At 37.8% G+C, this 17,034-nt stretch overlaps 1 protein-coding gene across 6 annotated transcripts in view; it reads right to left on the bottom strand.

Annotated features, from left to right (window-relative positions):
• RBM33 (RNA binding motif protein 33) overlaps window positions 1-17,034 on the bottom strand; it is a 95,793-nt gene that overhangs the window by 55,662 nt on the left and 23,097 nt on the right. For 5 of the 6 annotated variants that reach the window (XM_048950321.1, XM_048950322.1, XM_048950326.1 and 2 more), the window contains exons 7-10: window positions 13,521-13,692; window positions 9,017-9,222; window positions 6,908-7,205; window positions 1,498-1,556 (exon numbers count right to left, since the gene is read on the bottom strand). In XM_048950321.1, the coding sequence (XP_048806278.1) occupies window positions 1,498-1,556; window positions 6,908-7,205; window positions 9,017-9,222; window positions 13,521-13,692 (735 nt within the window). The remainder of the gene's footprint in view (window positions 1-1,497; window positions 1,557-6,907; window positions 7,206-9,016; window positions 9,223-13,520; window positions 13,693-17,034) is intronic. The other variant, XM_048950324.1, reaches the window with a different exon arrangement.

Below are 17,034 nucleotides of genomic sequence, written 5' to 3'. Positions count from 1 at the left end.
AATGCTTACATAAAATGGCAGCAAGTAGTCAGTATTTTCCTTCAGGCAAAAGGAACAACAGTCGTACTAAAAACGTTCACTGACTTTATTCCATTTAAAAAATGGGTGCACACAAGATTAGCGAGGCTGGAGTACTTGTCAACTTTCAAAAACAAAAGTAAACAGAATTAAAATCTAATTTCACAGTCAATTTAAAAAAAATTAATTTCCAATTTTTCTACACTGATGTAAACATACTTCAAAGACGTCAATTACAATGCCTTTACAGATATTCCTTGTCCTTTAATTTCTTTTTAATACTAAATTGTGTTTATTGACACAAGCAAGTTAATGTCAAAGGAAACCACAGGCAAGATACTTCTAAAATGTTAATAAGGTTTCTGCTTAATACTACAGGCTCCGAAGGGAACTTCCTCTTAAAACCACAGTATTTCTGAACAGAAAGCTACCTGCACTTAAAACATTGACACTGAAACTATGTAATGGATAAAGCTGATGAAACTGCAGTTTTACTATGTAAGTTTTATAGAGGAAATGTGATAATTTGAAAACTCAGCCACTCTATGAAGTATGGACAGCAGTTACTCACCTAGGTGTCTAAAAAACACTCTGCATCAGAAGCAACCCAGTATGCACACAGCAATCAGAAGTCACAGCAGGTTTCCAAAATCTGCTGTTTTCAAATTCATCTGACCTCTGTGCAAGTAATTCACTGTGCAATACCACACCACAACCATTAACAAAGAACCATTTTTTGTGTGTGTTTAGGAAACAATGTATGTGTCGTTAGCTAAAAATGTTTAGGGAAATACTGTACTATATATTTATTTATTTATTCTTATCTTGATACTCTGCAAACCACTTCAATTAAAACTTCAGGACAACAGAACTGTGAAATATCAATTAAAAATGATCAAGAAGGGCGTTTTTCTTCATTCATAAAAAAAGTAAAAATGATCACCATGAAGTAGTTAGGTATCTTGTTAGGCATCTTGTTTGTTTCGGAAGGTAGAAACATGCAAGAACACAAGCCCATTCTCTTTTCCAATAAAATAATTTAAAGGCATTTAAATGGCTGAAGTAATGATAAAAATGCAATTTTTCTGATTTTTAAAATACAGAAATAACACTGCTTGTTAGGCTTTCAGATGTTTTTCAAACAGCCTTTTATTATATCAAATAAAGTAAGGATTCTATTCATACAGAAAGACTCAAGTAATAAAATAAAGCCCATATTCCTTAAGATAAGATGCATTCATGCCTCTCCCACTGGAGAGATTGGTTCAACAATTTTACAGTTAAACAGAATTAATTCTACTCTCAAAAATCCATTGACCTTAAGCTTTTAACAAACATTTTCAACTGCAGAGTGTATTGTCAATATTTACAAATCCTTAAAATTATATTTCACTAGAACAGCCTTTATTTGCTATATTAATATTTCTTTGCAAATGTATGCTTATCCATATCAAAGAAGAAGAAACAGCTGCTACTCACAGGAAATCTCTGGGGTCCTACAGCAGGTCTTGGCTGGGCTGGAACTGGCAGCAAGGGCACTGAAACAAGAAGCACCTTTTAACACCATTTGTTTCACCTAACAGTTGTTGCTGTTATTTCCAAAAGTACCAATAAGAAGCCATGATTAAAATCTGCTACATTTACCCTCACATGTCACAGTTCCTACAATTAAATTCAAGCAACCATTCCCTCTTCTGCAACATGCAACAGGGCAATTAGGATTCTCCTAGTTCATTTACATAACTTAATTCTGCATTTTCCAGAATTAGATTGCTTCTTGTTTCAGGGAAGAAAAAAGACAGAGTAAGTATTCAGCCAAAGATGTCTCTCAGACAAAGCTGACACAGACTCTGAACAATAAAACCATGTTTCAAATACAAGGACACATGACTAATTCACCTTCCCCACTTAATGCCCCTCATTTCCTACGTATGTCTTAGTGTCACCACCTACTCCCACAGCAAATACAGGCATAAGAAAAATCTATCTGGCATAAATCACTGTTCATGGGAGGGTACAATGAGGCAGGCAGGCAGCAGCAATTAACAGTAAGCAAAAGCTACTTCATCTGGCTTTTCCACTGTAATGGTGAACGCAAGTAAAATCTGTCTGTGTAATCACAGAACTGGTGATATCAGAAGACTTTTGCTTCATAAAGAGACATCAAGAATTAAAAGAACCCTCTTCTTGAAAAGTAACTTCTCCAGAGATAGAATTTCAAGGAGTCAAACACAGACCATGTAATACCATTTCAATAAACTGATCCCCAAAAACATGACCCAAAACCACCACTCAAAATTATGGTATAACACAAAGAAATAACTACTGTGGGATCACCGTGGAGACTGAATTTTGGAATCTGTAGTACAAAGTATAACGATAGATTTTTCTCTTTTCATTGTAGGCTCTCCTTCCTACCTTCCTTTGAACTGTATCAATCATTAAAGTAAATACATATCAGTGCTAGACAAAAGACGTACAGAAGTTAATATAAAGCATCAAACAGTAGCTGATATAAAATATAAATATAAATATAAAGCAATCAAACTGTACAGAATGTACTTGCTCACTTACTAAAAACTATGAATAGGTTATTTTCCCACATGGGGGTAAATACTGATGTCGACAACTTTGTAAGACTGAACTAGCTGCATCCAGCAACACATTTAGCTAAAATGCCTCAAGAATTTTTCCTCAGTAATACAGGCACAGGAGCTAGTGCACCAGGATCTGTTTTCAGTGCATGTCAGCTCTGAAGGACTAGGTGCAAACTGTGCATCAGGTTCCAGGAGAGGATTAGTCCAATGGTTTCATCTTGGCTTCTAATGAAGATCTGCCAATTTCATACAATCATCACCACCTGAAAAAACTGACAGCAAGCTCTTGACAGACCTAGAACTAAAATAGCTCAGGTCAGAGCAGCAGGAAAAAAAATAAAATCACATAAGGTAGTAAATGCAAAGGAGTGTCATCTGTACAGGCGACTCAGGTCTATTTTGGTATCCTGCCTCTGACAGGAGCATAAAGATATATCTGTTCCTTTAAACAAACAAATTTAATACCCCTGAACGATTGTTCAAACTCACTGCCCTTCCAGTACCCAGTCACTTGCTAAAGCAGCAGAGAATTCTCAAATAAGGATTCATTTTCCCTACATTACATCTTGCACAGGTTTGAAAGTTATGTTTCAAACGCAGTATTATGTTGCTAGATGCTATTTTGAGAGGAGTCATTTGTCTTTGGCTGTCAATTTCAAGGCTTTATCTGTAAAGATGAAGAAGCCATTCCCATACTGATAATTTATGAGAATAATAATTTAATTTTTCCCAAGACATAAAACAGTTTTCAAAAAGGTAAATGGCATGAAAATTCACAGAGCTGCCACAAGCTGCTCACTAATAGCTCCTATCAATTTTGGCAGCACTACAGTAGCTTTGAAATGGTTATTTGTGATATAAATATTAAGGAAAAAAAAAAAACATTCAGTACTAAAATCACAGGCTATTTCACCGTACATCTACTTCTACCATGTGATCCTCTGGTATTTGTGAATTGATCATACTCAAATTTGGACACACACTCAGCCAGAAATTTCTTCTAACAAGTCAAAAATGATTTACAGAATAGGATACAAAAGAAAAAAATTACAACAAGCAATCAACGGCAAGACATGGGATTCAAATGCCACAAAAGATACAACTGAATGCTAACAAATAGTATCTGCAATAGACACTCAAGGTTTTTGACAGACTGAGCCTTTCTTAATCATTTATGAAGCTTCAAAGACCAAAAAACTACTAGAAATTTGTTTGAGAAAACTGGCTTGACACAAAGCAACTGCTGGTTGGTTTTCTTGTTTTCTGAACTGAGATTGAAGATTTGCTTCTGGAACAAAGAAATAAGCCAATAATGGGATACTTCAGGAGTGCTTCAGCTCACTCTGGCTAAAGCTGATGGCTACAAGAAATCTGAAATGCTATTTTCTTCAAATAAAAGTGTCGTGACCATTCACATTTTAGTTTACTTTAGAAAACACTGATATACTGAGCACGTTTCAAGATGAAAAGCCAAAAAAATGTTGAGAAAGAATACTGCTATGGCTTGCGAGTAAGAACACATACCCTTGGTGTGACAATGTAAGTGTATATTAATGACATAAAATTAGAGAAGCAAAAAAAAATGTCAGTCCATGTGAAGAAACAACAGCACACTTAAAACTAACAGAACCTAAGTGTACCTACCATGCACTTCCAGACATGGCATTTTGGCTTCCTGGCATCACACTTTAAACAACCGAACCCAAATAAAGTTTGCATTGACTGCATTCTCTGACAAAAACCTCATGTTTGAAACAGATTCAGTTGAGAATGGACTGGATATCATCAAGAACATCAAATTAATCTCATCTCTTCCACAGTTCCTGTTACCTCAAAACGAATGCTGCTGCGTGTCAAACATGCTTGTACTCCCAGCTACCAGTGTCTCTCTGCTGGGGCCTCAAGCTGGACTACTAAAACTCTTGCTTGGTATTAAGAAGAAATTTAGAACAGTTATCCCTACACTGGAATTTCTATTTGCCATCTGCCTACAGTGATTGCTTAAAAATTCATCTTACTGTGCAAATTCCACTGAAGATTTTAGAATTGTGCTCATCTTCCCTAGAAAAGACATACGATGTCCTACATGTTTTCCTTCAGTATATGCAAATGTACACTTTCATGCAACATAACTCCACTAGGATGTGCTAAGACTGAGATGGCCACTGTTCTCAGCCGCTGCAGAAAGCTAACTGCTCACTAATAAACAGATTTAAATCACTAGAATTTCTACAGTTACATTTAACAGTATGCTGCACATCTATCAGCAGAAACATTCAATAACCCTTAGTAAAATGGGTGGCATGAAGTGTTTTCTTACGAACCAACTGCCATCAATACACATGGCAAAGACCTTACTCGCTGACATGCAAGTGTTCTACCATTTGAAAAATCATTCTCTGGAGCTGCTCATTCAGAGAGGATGACTAGTCTTACCAGTGAAGAAATGAACGTGCACACAAAGTCTCTACGTTCTAAAAAGAACGGAATAAGGCCACGCTCAAGACAAAAGCAGACCCCAAGCATGCCCAAGGTGCCACAGGCTGAGACAACTGCCATAACAATGACAGAAGAAACTCAGACAGAAGAGATAACATACACTAGTATACTTGTGACATCAGGCAAAAGTAAAAATCCCCAGTAACCATTACTACCATCAGAAGGAAACCTGTTCACACAGCTACACAAGATGTATGGACTGTTTCAGAAGGAGAACAGGATGGCATCTAGAATTGTCCAAAATCTATTTTTGCTTCTCACAAAACAAGAATTGTTGCTTTGGAAATGTTAATAAAATTCACAGAAGGCAAACATCCAAGACTCAAGGACTTCTCAAACTGCTTCCAGATAATCTGCCCTGATAACTAATTTCATAAGAACCAGATTTTATTGGAAAGGAAAAAATGAAATAATCTTAGCGGAGCAGCTACTGCACAGCCAACTGCAAGAAGTCTAACAGGTGTCTAACAGCTGGCAATATCCTACCCTGCCAAATTCCTGCCTTCCATTGGACAAACAAATGAAGCAAAGGTAATACAGGCTTGGAGATCTGCTAATTTAAAGAAGAAAATAAATAAATAAATAAATAAACCAACGAAACCAGAAAGCCTAAAGGTAGATACACCCACGTTGACCTTTCGTTTGTTTTGTCTAGACTCAATCACAAATCAGCCTTTTCTTTATCCTCTTGAGGATAATGCTTTCCAAATAAGTAGCAATATTAACAGTTCTGCTTGCTGAGAGCTGTCCTAAATGGTGTACCCTGAAGAGTGTTTGTGTCAAGTGGCAGAAAAAGTGTGCTTCTAATACACCTCTACACTATCAATCAAATAATCATAAATGCAGCACTGAATGAAAATTGAACACATACACACTGTTATGTGAGGACTACAGCTGGTACCTTTCACAAAGCAATTATACAATTATAGTTCAGAGACTACCTTCATGTAATTATTTTACAAAGACAGGTTGAGGGAGCTGGGCTTGTTCAGCCTGGAGAAGAGAAGGCTACAAGGAGACCTCACTGCAGCCTTCCAGTATTTAAAAGGGAATTGTAAAAAGGAGGAGAATCAACTTTTTACTTGGGTAGACAGTGACAGGACAAAGGGGAATGGTTTTAAGCTCAAGGAGGGAAGGTTTAGATTGGATGTCAGGGGGAAGTTCTTTACCAAGAGAGTGGTGAGGTGCTGGCCCAGAAAGGCTGTGTATGCTTTGTCTCTGAAGGTGTACAAGACCAGATTGGATGGGGCCCTGGGCAGCCTAGTCTAGTGCCAGATCTGGAGGTTGGTGGCCCTGCCTAGGGCAAGGGGTCAGAACTCGGTGATCCTTGGGTTCCCTTCCAACCCAAGTCATTCTATGATTCTATATATTCTCACTAAAATAGGTGGGTGGTCATTCTGTGAATCCTTGGCTGAACTTAGAATGATATAGGGAATTCTAAACTGCAGTACATACCTGGTACTGAAGACCAACATCTGCTACTTTTAAAACACATTCTCTTTACAGTTTTATTGGTCTTTGAAGGCTTTGGAGAAGCAAAGGTGATAAAGAAGTGGAAATGGATATACTAACCCCTGCTGGCCACAGTCCAACAGCAGACATACTACATCACTGTATTTTCTTTCTTCTGTACAATTTCCTTTTTCACATCACCTTGCTTAATGTTACAAAATATTTAAGGAAAAAAAAAAATCAGCCCGAAGCACATTTACATGAAGTGGTGAACAAATATGGTTGCATCCCCAGCAAAGAACAATGAGTTACATACTAATGATTGCGTTCAGAAAGCTCACCTTGTACAGGCGTCACTACTGTTCCCTTGAAATGGGGATTTATGTGTATGTTCTTCGGTTGCTGAGGTGTCACTGGAGGTGGAGTCATCATTATTCTAGGTGTTTCTATCTGAGGGGGCATATGTAGCCCTGGAGGAGGAGAAGAATGATGCTGATGCTGTAAAGGAAGCAGAGATTGTAACTGTTGCTGCTGCTGCTGTTGCTGCTGCTGTTGCTGCTGCTGCTGTTGCTGCTGCTGGTGCTGGAACAGACTCCTAACAGGTTGCTGGTGTGTTGGAATTAACCTCTGTGAATGAGTCTAAAGTCAGACAAAAGAACAAAGTCAATAGGCTTTAAAGTTCACACAACCTGACATAAACCAGCACAAAAATAAGACACCTCTGGAAAACACAACTAAGGCCAAATATGAATGGAAAAAACTTCTTTCCCATATCATCAAATCAAATGGATCAATTAGCACAGGAAAGCAAAGGAAGAGACATCAGCACAAAGAAGAAAACAGCAAAGAGCAAGAAAAAAAATTCACAAGTGAACAGCAGTGCTGCCCGGGATGTACACACATTGAGAACATTATAAGAATGCATTTATCTTCAAGGGGGTTTTTTGTTGTTGTTTTTCTGTTTTTCTTTAAATTGTGAAACGTCCTCATTTCATAGATCAGGGTTTGCATACGTCACTGGAAGCTGCCATCAGCTGTGTTAGGACGTATGTGATGAGTTCCAGTAACAAAGCAAATCCACTAACTTTTGCCTAATGTATAAGAGCCTGAGAAGACAGAACTAACAGCTGGAAGAAAACTCAAAATAAATTAAACAGACTCCTGAGCTATCAGTGCAGTCTATCTGTTCATACTGTTGGAAAGAAAAAATGTTCATCTGCTTCAAAGATGCCTTTCAAAACAAAAACAAGTCTCTTGTTCAGTATCTCAAACATGAATAGCCAATTTTCTTTCTTTTTTTTTTTTTTTTTAAATAACAAAAACCAAGTTTCTCCTTCAGAGACACTCGTTCTTCTACTTCTGAACTCACTGATACTACAGGTCAGCTCTAAACCAGAGCTTTAAAATCACAGTGCAAGAAGAATCAAGCACACAACCCTTTAGTAATAAAGATGTGTCACATCTGTTTCTTCCAGCAGTCATGAACGTCAAGCAAGGCAGCTACAAGGAACACACAAGATATTATGACTAGCACAGAAATGTTTACAACATTGAAGATCAGAATAAGTAGCAAAGAGTGCAGCAGTACAGAAAAAAAATGATTCCATCTTCACAGTTTTAAAAATGCAAAACATTCCTCTGGCAGGGCTTTCAACCACCAAGCCATCCACCAGCTCCTGCTACAGAACAATACCTACAGTTACTGCTGTTGGAAAAATTCTCATTGTTTCATACAAATGACCTCATCCTGCAAAGGCATACACTGAGGTTGTTCTACAAGTCAGTTTCCAGTACACCATAACAGTTAGAAAAGCAAGCGTGGGATACCCCTGGATCCTACACATTGCTTGTCTGGATGGAAAAAGTAACATCTTCTAGTTGTGATACAAAGTACAAGCAGAAAAATAACAGTAACAAAGATAAATTTCAATTAAAATCCTACAGAATTAATTTGTCTAGGTGGGATTCTTTTGTTTCAGTTTGATTCCATAGTAGAATGGTGGAAATACAAATCAATTTTTATAAGCTGCAAAGCATGACAAAAAGAAAAAACAGTTCCACAAAAACCCTGAGTTACTTTATATTTATTTTTACTAAGCTACTATTTGTAACACGGACTGAACACATCCCCATACTGCACCTATCTCAGAGGAATTATCTTACTCCTCCATGCTCAGTCAGGGTCTCTACTGCCTTGCCTGTTTGTATTTGAGTCAAAATTTGATTTTCATCTGCAAGCTTATAGATTCCTCAAGGCTGGTAACAGGATTAACCCCATGCTTTTACAATCATCACATTATTCAAAGCTCGTTTGACCTAACAGAACACCAAAGGAGTAAGAAGTGTATGTTGGAATATATATTCCACCTTCATAAAGACATGTGATTTAGTGCCTTCTCTCCATCATTTCCTGAAAGCACGTCCAAAGAATACTAAGGATTAAAAGGTACCATTGTCGATGGTGTGTTTGGCAGCAGTGCAGGTCTGTGATCCTTCATTCTTCCCCTATCATTGTCTCTCCTTTGTTCTCCCATTCCATGGCACATAATTGAGCCTCCTCTTCGCCCTCCTCTCCTTGAGCCATATCGCCCCTGTTTAAGCTGCCTTTCCCTTTCTTCAAATTCAAGTAATGCTGCTTTGGCTTCTGCAGAAAGTTCTGTTAAAAAAAGAGATGGAAAAAAAAAAAATTAACCTCAAGCTGAAAGCACAGAAAATACCAGGGAAAAAAAACAATGCTAGAACCATAGAAACATCCCTGAAACTAAGAGAATTTGCATGCACTTTGATCTCTTCCAGGTGACATGTTAACATTTCATTAATGACACCTCCAACAGGAAAAAAGCACACGCACTTGTGTCTGTTGCACAGGCAAAGAACTGGCAGGTGACTGAAACAAACATGAACTAAAAGGTTTGTTTTTCCTCTCATGTATCTGCAGAAATGCCAGGCAACACAGTAAAAGCCCAAGCAATCTTTACTATCAAGGATCTGTTGAGCCTTCCATAAAAAGAGATTCAACCCAAAGAACGTTTTGCACATGGGCATATTCCAAAGAAGGACACTGCTGCCAGTGAGCTGCATTTTTACTTTGTGAAACTACTTACGTACATTTGATGTGGCTGACGAACCAGCAGTACTTCCCAAGTTCCACTCAGAGCACACTTCAAACTGAGTGCTCAGCTCAAGCCTGATACAGCCACTGACAAGTCTGATACACACCCAAGCCACATCACAAGCAAACACCAGAGAACAGATGGTACTCAATGAAGTCTGCCAAACTTAGCTAAAAATTGAAACAATGCTGATAAAATTAAGAAAATTATGCAGTAACAGGGCCAGGTTATCAAATTACTTGGATATGTAGAGAAAGTCTACAATAGAATCACCAAACACCATGATACCTCCAGCAGTGCCACTCTTGAGGTATCCATTATTTAAAGGGGAAAAACTTAAACCCAAGCAGGCAGCTGAGCATTTCACCACACGCCAGTGAGAACCTTCACTTTCACATGTAACAGTGGAAAACTAAATAGTCTACACCCAGACTGGATATGGCTCAGGGCAGCCTGGTCTGGTAGTTGCTGACTCTGCCTGTGGCAGGGGAAGTGAAATTAGATGATCTTTGAGGTCGTTTTCAACCCCAGCCATTCTATGATTATGTGATTCTACAAGAAATGCACTCCCGACCAAAAGAAAAAAAATAAAACATCTTTTGAATTCACATGAATGGCAGTCAGAGCAACATTTCCATTTTTCCATTTTTAAGAATTCTCCTCTTAAAGGAGGCGAGGCACAGAGATCTGTTTCCAGGATAAAACAGCTACTTGTTAATACTGCAAAATATGAAGATGAAAATAAAAACATTTTACATCTGACAGCACTCTTAAGCTGAAGACACTAATATGATGCTAATATTTCTTGCAAGTGTAACAGACAAAGCTACTTAACCCACCATCTTCAACATCTTTATAAGTAATCTCAGCTAGTCTTTGAAATGGAGGATTGACAGAAGGGCACAAAAGATTGAGAACAGCATATTCCCACTGACTCAGCTGTTCTTACTGAGCTACAGATACCAGCTGTACAATGGACCTGCAAAGGCTGCCATTTCACGTGCCCCAATTTTCAGAGGTATTCGACACCTACAGAAAACAGGGGCTCTTTGATTCTTAAAAGTTTAAAACTGGTTGACTGTCCAAGAATGCAGCAAAATGACAACTCTACAATCCCAATACCTGCCATAACGTTTCCTATGCCATTTGTGCATGCTGGCAATGAGAAAAATTTCTCTTAATTTATAGTCACACCAGATATTCTTATGAAATGGCACCTCTGCTTTAGTACCTGCCTCGGGAGATCAGCAGAGCTCAACACAAAAAGGTTTCTTCAGCAAAAATCTCATACCATGCCTAGACAAGGGGCAAGGAATCACAGTCCCTGAAATCTTTTTTACAGTAAGCATAAACATTATGGATTACTGAGGAAAATTTAGATCACTATCCTCTTATACAATGCAATCAAAAGCATGAGATGCATCTAAAGTAATCACCTTATCCACTGCTGCTGTCAGAGGTAGTAAAAGCAGGCAGGAAAAAACTGGGAAAAACAGAGCTCTCATTTCAAGCCTCTTTCCTTGCCCGAAATCTCAACCGTAAGTTAGCATGGTGAACACAAACTAATCAGAACACAGAAGAAAGTAGTTCCTCAAACAATAACAACAATTGTTACCAGTTTGTGAGAGAGTCTAATTCTTCTTTTTGTTTTTTAATGTTTTAGTTTGGTGATATTAAAGCTTTTTTTTTTCCTTCCTATTCCCTTGGGATAAGCAGATCCGATGCAAAATGGCAGTTCCAACTCAGTGAAGAGCTCATCACATGCACTAAATGCTATATATTCCTCACCAAAGATAATTCAAAAGATTCAGCATTTTTAGAAATCAATGGCCTAGCCATTCTACAATCTCTCTGTTCAAACACTTTAAAACAATTACTTGCTTTACCATGGATAAGGAAATATTTAGGAGAGATCCCAGCTACATTTATGAGATACTCTATTTTTACACAGTTTGCCCTGCACACACTTACTCTGATCTTGACTGTACAGTCTCTCACATGCATGCAGTTAATGCAGTGAATCAGCAATTATTTTTCTAGTGTCTCTAAGTGTCAAGATTAATTTCAATATCCCTAGTAATAAAATGGTTTCAAATGACATCTTTAATCAGCAAGAAAGAATGCACTCCTCCAATAGAGACAAGCTGTCACAAAAGGTCACCAAAATGTGACAGGATGGAAATTACGTTTGTAACTTCAACTGAAATGTTAATTTCTCTGTAAGTGTTTTCTCAACTATGTTCAGATGTTAAAGTAAGGAAATGAGGCTCTACAACAAAGTTTCATTTTTAAACCAGCCATATTTACAGAGTTGCCTTATCTCACAAGCAAGGAAAAAGCATTTCCTGAGAACAACTTTATACTATGTGATCAGTTATTTGGTCCTTTATCAACAAATTAAGACACAAAACTAGTACGAATAGGAGCCATTTCATAACAGCAAGATTGTATTTTGTCCAAAAAAGCAGGTTAAACAAGCTTTTACAAATTCACCCGCATTTGCATCATCTTCTCCTTTTAAGTCAGGGCTGCATCCTAAATTACCCACAGAAGCAAGTCTAATTCTAAACACTACTCTTCTAATATTCAAGCTGTAGTATAGGTTGTCTTCTCACTGGCTAGTCTCTTTTCCATACGTACAGACTAAAACCATAGATATGAAAGTGCATGCAACTGCAAGGCACTTTGCAATCATGTACTGAGATTCAGCCATTCCAATGTACTCTTATTTTTAAGAGAACCTGTTCTGTAAAGTCACTGGCACCTTTTTTACAAATAAGATACACTGTCTTAGGGTTGAAAATACATTTGGAATGCAGAACAGCCAAAATGCCCCTTTTCCACGTAGATTATTTTTGTGTGAACTCCTTCAGAGGGTTCTTTCAGTCCTGTTGCCATCATCACCAGCACTTCATTATGAAAACAGTGCGAAATGATGGCCTTTAATATACACCTTGCCCAAAATCATAAGAAATTATGGATGAGATGGATATCAATGGATGAGAAAGATATTAATTTAAAAACAAAAAACAAAAAATCGTACACTGCTGTCTCCCTCACAGCACACAGGGACTCAGAAAGCCTCAAAAAACACAAGGCAACTTTGTTCTATTTACAGATTGAAACAGGGCAGCTGTACAAAAGTTGCTTATCTACTGCTTCTTCTGAATAGTGATAAATTCATAAACCTGAAAAGAGAAGATGGGGCTTCCATATTTTTCTAGCACCCAAATAGGTTTGGGGATCAGCAAGTTATAATTTCTCCAGGCCAATCCAGCAGTGGGAACGCAATAGGTTCTCAACATATTCCTGAGAGGGGAAAAAAGTAAGCATAATAGCTATTTGACAGCAGAACACAGGCAACAAAGTCTAAGCACTATTCTTCTAATATTCAAGCTCTAGTATAGGTTGTCTTCTCACGGGCTAGTCTCTGTTATATGTACAGACTGAAACCATAGATATGAAAGCGCGTGCTTAGTGCATGCAAGTGTTATGAAGTGAAAATCTTCCTCAAGGAATTCCTTAAAATGTATTCCATGACAATAAGCAGTAAAACAAAGATCAGGCAGCCTCCACTTAAGAACAGCACGGCTTTTGAAGACACCACAGAAATGTCAAAGAAAAGACACTGTGCTCACATTCAAAATGCTGTAAGCTTAAACGTTACCACCAAGGAGACGGACACAGCACACACTGAAAATGACTGCAGACAACCTGGATAGAGGCCAGTCTAAGTTAAAAGAAGGCCATCCTATCTTTCACCAAAGCAGTTGTCAAAAGTTCTACAAAGCCCCTTAAGTTTCTTTTATTACAGCTCTTCAAAATTGCCACAGAATCTCACCCAAAGTTTCTGGAATGTTTCTCCTTTCTCTTGTCACATCTGAGAGTCTAATTATTGTTCCTTCTTTCCGTTCAGTTTTGAAACGTAATCTTCCAGACTCTTCATCATCATCTTCCTCTTCATCAGATTCCTCTTTTGTTTCTTCTTGAAGTTCCAGAGATTCAATAGCTGCCTGAATCACAAAATACAGACGATAATGCAAACTGAAAACCTACTTTCTTGATATCAGTGAGATTCAGAAGAAAAAGCTTCCTTTAAAAGATTGGCTGCCACTATATATTACAAAAAACTCAATGAATGTTAAGAACTTAGCAATTAAAAAACTCAGAAACACAACGTATAATCAATTATATAGTAATATCTACCAATAAAACATACTGTGCTGCAATGCCATGAGAGATACAGAATCTCCAATAAAAACCATCACCAGGTTGCTAACTGCTTTTGAACACACTTATTCCATCTCTGAATTGACTAAGAGGCAATCCTGGGATACAACCAAATTCAAGTAACCCAAACACTCATTTTTTACTTTTTATTTTAAATTTCTTAACAACTACAAGAACTGCATTGTAGAAGAAAAAATGCAGATAACCTCACATTTCTCAGCTTCACTCCTTTAGGTATGTATAATTGTAGTTGTCTTTATTTTTTTCTACTCTTTCAATATTTCTGATACGTAATTCATTGGGGAAGAGAATGGATTAAATGATTGCATAACATTTGAATATACTAAATTTGTATATTGGAATGCTGCTCCCTGGTCCTCATTTACTTGCCAATTCTCTCTGTAACAGAGAACATTTATTTAGATGAAAATGTCCCAATTGAAAATGGATTTCTCACTTTCAAATTAAAATATGTAAATAAACGTCATTTCCTGCACTGGCAAGATAAAATTAATGCTTAGAATGTTACACAAGTTATATTTAATTTCTGGAATTGAAAATTAAAAATCTTCTAATGTAATATGATTTTCCATAAATTATTTGGTTACTATAGTTGGCCGTTTTTTGTAGAAGCCTACTTGCTCATTTCTTAGAGGCTGCACATGCAATTTAATTCTTTGTGAAGTCACTAAATACATCACAACTTTTACATTGCTTGGACAGTTCAAAAGTGAGTGAAATATAACATGCAAAAAAATGGTTTAATCTTCTAATTAACCAGATTGGTGCAGTAATTTATATGAAAAAGGCAAAAGGTGTCAGTCAGGCAGACAGATATTAAGTCAAACATCAAAAAAGGAATTAATAGCAGAATAGTGCAAAAGATTGCCTATTTCATCACCCAGGAGCCCACTTTTATATTAAAAAAAAAAAAAAATCACAAGAAAAGATAGGACCTGGCAAAACATCTTCAACTTATACAGGATTGCACAATGTAAGACCTTAAGCTCAAAGCTTCACCAGCTTTGGTCTCGTGTGTTCAGTTACTGGGCTTTATTGAGTTACTGATCCCACCTCATTTCCGATTACTGTTTATCCAATCTGAGCACATATTTAAGCATTGTACTTCCTGACTTTGTAGAAATTCTTCAAGGTAAAGCTAACCAAACAGTCTAAGTTTACAAAAAGCTCTAAGCCATATATTTTTAGAGATATTTATTTTACACACAGGCTTATCATATCAAATAATAAAATTATAAACAACAGACAGGATGGCAGGCAAAGGAAGTCCTTCAAGATTGAAAGAAATGCAAGCCTCAAAAATCCAAACTGAGAACAACTGGTATGATTAACATATCCACATGAAATCAGAACACCTCACAGGAAAGGCAGTTGAAACCACTGGAAGAAAGGAGGCACGTTAACAAGGAAAAAATGTTAACATAGTTTAATAAAAACAAGGAACGGAAACAGGAAAGCTAGAAGTTTTCTGATTTAGCAGAGGGTTGTTATGGTATGGTTAGGTTGTGGTTGACTGGATGATCTTGAAGGTCTTTTCCAACCTTGGTGATTCTGTGATTCTTCCAAGAAGGAAAGGCACAGCACAATACCTCCACCAAATCTACACTTCAAAATACCTTAAAAGCCATAATTTCACTGTTCCAATGCTCGTTTTCCTTCAGGATCATGAAGTCATGGGACAGTTCCTTTGTGGGACAAGCTCTCATTATGCTGAGCACCTTGCTCTACTTCAGAACATAAAAACCCAGGCACATCTACTCTTGCTGCACATGCCTCTTAAAAGCTGTGCTCGTCCAGAGCTCTGCACATAGTTTGGACTGAAGAATCAGGCCCAGAATGGTTAACATGGCCATTTCTCCAACTTCTCTAGACCTGCATTACTCTATTATTCTCACTCACTTGATAACAACCCTGTGGTCTTTTGGGTCTAACTCACATTTTTCATCAGCATAATGCTCACACAACCTATTAACAAATAACAGCCACACAAATGTTACCTATCAAAGGAAAAAAATATATTGAAAAGAGCTAATAAAAAAGCAGGCACTGAGGAAAGGCAAGGCTTGAGAATGCTGACTGATGTCCAAGTCTGATTATACCTATTACTGAGGGATTATTTAGCTGAGATGGAGACGTGAACGTGTCAGACAGTCAACCATATGTTCTCTACATACAGTACCAGGAAAGGTTATCTGAGCTGTGTAGGAAAACACACCCTAGCCCACCATTTGTTTAATACCCTAGCCCACAACAACACAACTTGTTTAAGAGCTGTAGCACACAAGATACCCTTTTCTATTATCTGCTAGATAGGATGAATTGTTTTCCTGGTATTACAGTATACAAAAAGATGCTACTTTTCAGGAAAGAAATCAAGTGCAAGCACTGAATTAATAGGTAGAAGTACTTAAAGGACTCTAATTAATACCAGCTAATGGTGAATCCCTCTACACACATGAACAGCCCTGGAACAGCCACTCCACATCACCTGACTGGCCAGCCAGGGCTTCTTAGCAACTCTCCTCAAAAGAAGCTTCACATTGCCCGTTATGATACTTTGTGCAAAGTTCCCCTAGAGCTTTGCTGATTTTTCATTATTAGGAGAAGTAATAATGACCTTTCCCCTACCATCCTCATCGGATAACTACGCCTTAAATCCCAGTCACTGCCCAGAACTCCCCATGCTGGGTTACGACCTGCTACAGAGCAACAAGTGTTCCTGCACCAACAGCTTGCCAGGCAGCTGCAAAACTGATAACAGGCATAGAAAGCCCAAGGAAAGCAGCACAAAGCACTAGTCAGCATGCTCAGTGCTGATCTTAGTTCAGCATCCTAAAGATGGGATGGGCAAGTGTTCTGGAGACCTTTCTGCCATAATGCCAAGAGGCACAAACCAGGTAAGCACTGTAAAGGCTAAGTCATATTTCTTCCACAAGAAAAATTAGAAACGAAAAGAATCTTTTATTACTTTGCTGGCCTCTGGTAGCCCCTGCTTATCTGCTAACACTAAGCAGCAACTGCTCAATCCTAAGGGATCAAGAAATAACAGAGCAGTTAAGAGGGCATTACATCAATTCCAAGGACACCTACAGATGGAAAATGGG

This window comes from Lagopus muta, chromosome 7 (genome assembly GCF_023343835.1).
Source record: "Lagopus muta isolate bLagMut1 chromosome 7, bLagMut1 primary, whole genome shotgun sequence".
Taxonomy (NCBI): domain Eukaryota; kingdom Metazoa; phylum Chordata; class Aves; order Galliformes; family Phasianidae; genus Lagopus; species Lagopus muta.
This window is presented reverse-complemented; position numbering and strand designations above follow the sequence as displayed.